The following is a 757-nucleotide window of genomic DNA, read 5'->3' on the forward strand; positions in this document are numbered from 1 at the left end:
CGAAGCCCTGCAGCGCCTCGCACTTGCCGCGCAGCGCGTCGAGCTCCAGGCGCATGGCGGCGTTTTCGCGCGCCAGCTTGTCCACCTCGCGCTCCAGCTCCGACTTCTGCTTCTGCAGCTCTTCTTTCTGGCACACGCGCTTCACGCGGCAGCTGGCCGCATAGCCGCGGTTCTTGAGCGTGCGGCGCCGCTGCTTGAGCCGCGTCACCTCCTCGGCCGAGAGCCCGCGCAGGTGCCGGTTCAGCTCGCGCACCGACAGCCCCATCAGCGCCTCGTCCGACAGGTGTGGCGTGTTCTCACTCAGCTCGCGCTTGATCTGTGGGCAGCACAGTAGGCGCATGGGGAAACCGAGGCTCAGGGTCTCACCCTTGTCTCTGGGCCCCGAACCCTGGGCCTGGCACCTGGCACGTAGCAGGTACTGGGGTCGGCTCCTCCTACACCCTTAGTGCTCCCCCTTCACTGCCATAGGTACTGAGGGGCTGGCTGGACTTCCCTCAAGAGCCCGAAATGGGGCAGGAATCTGTAAGGGGAAGCTGGGCCAAAGCAGGATCTGACTACACAAGGAGCCATCCCAGGTCTCAGCCCGAAATCTAACCCAGTGGCCAGGCCTGGACTCAGCCAAAGAAACCCAGGAAAGCACCTCTGAAGTCCAGCAGCCTAGCGGGCATTGTCCCGATGGGGAAGCAGGTCCAGAGAGGGGAAGTGGCTGCGCCGCGGGGGTGGGGGTGGGGGGAGTGGTACACAGCCTATGACCAGA

General features: G+C 64.9%; 1 protein-coding gene across 1 annotated transcript in view; it reads right to left on the minus strand.

The window, feature by feature from the left end:
- Positions 1-757, minus strand: part of MAFF (MAF bZIP transcription factor F) — a 12204-nt gene that overhangs the window by 2520 nt on the left and 8927 nt on the right. The window contains exon 3 of the mRNA XM_006914766.3: positions 7-316. Within this exon, the coding sequence (XP_006914828.1) occupies positions 7-316 (310 nt within the window). The remainder of the gene's footprint in view (positions 1-6; positions 317-757) is intronic.

Source organism: Pteropus alecto, unplaced genomic scaffold (assembly GCF_000325575.1).
Source record: "Pteropus alecto unplaced genomic scaffold, ASM32557v1 scaffold6, whole genome shotgun sequence".
In the NCBI taxonomy this organism is placed as follows: domain Eukaryota; kingdom Metazoa; phylum Chordata; class Mammalia; order Chiroptera; family Pteropodidae; genus Pteropus; species Pteropus alecto.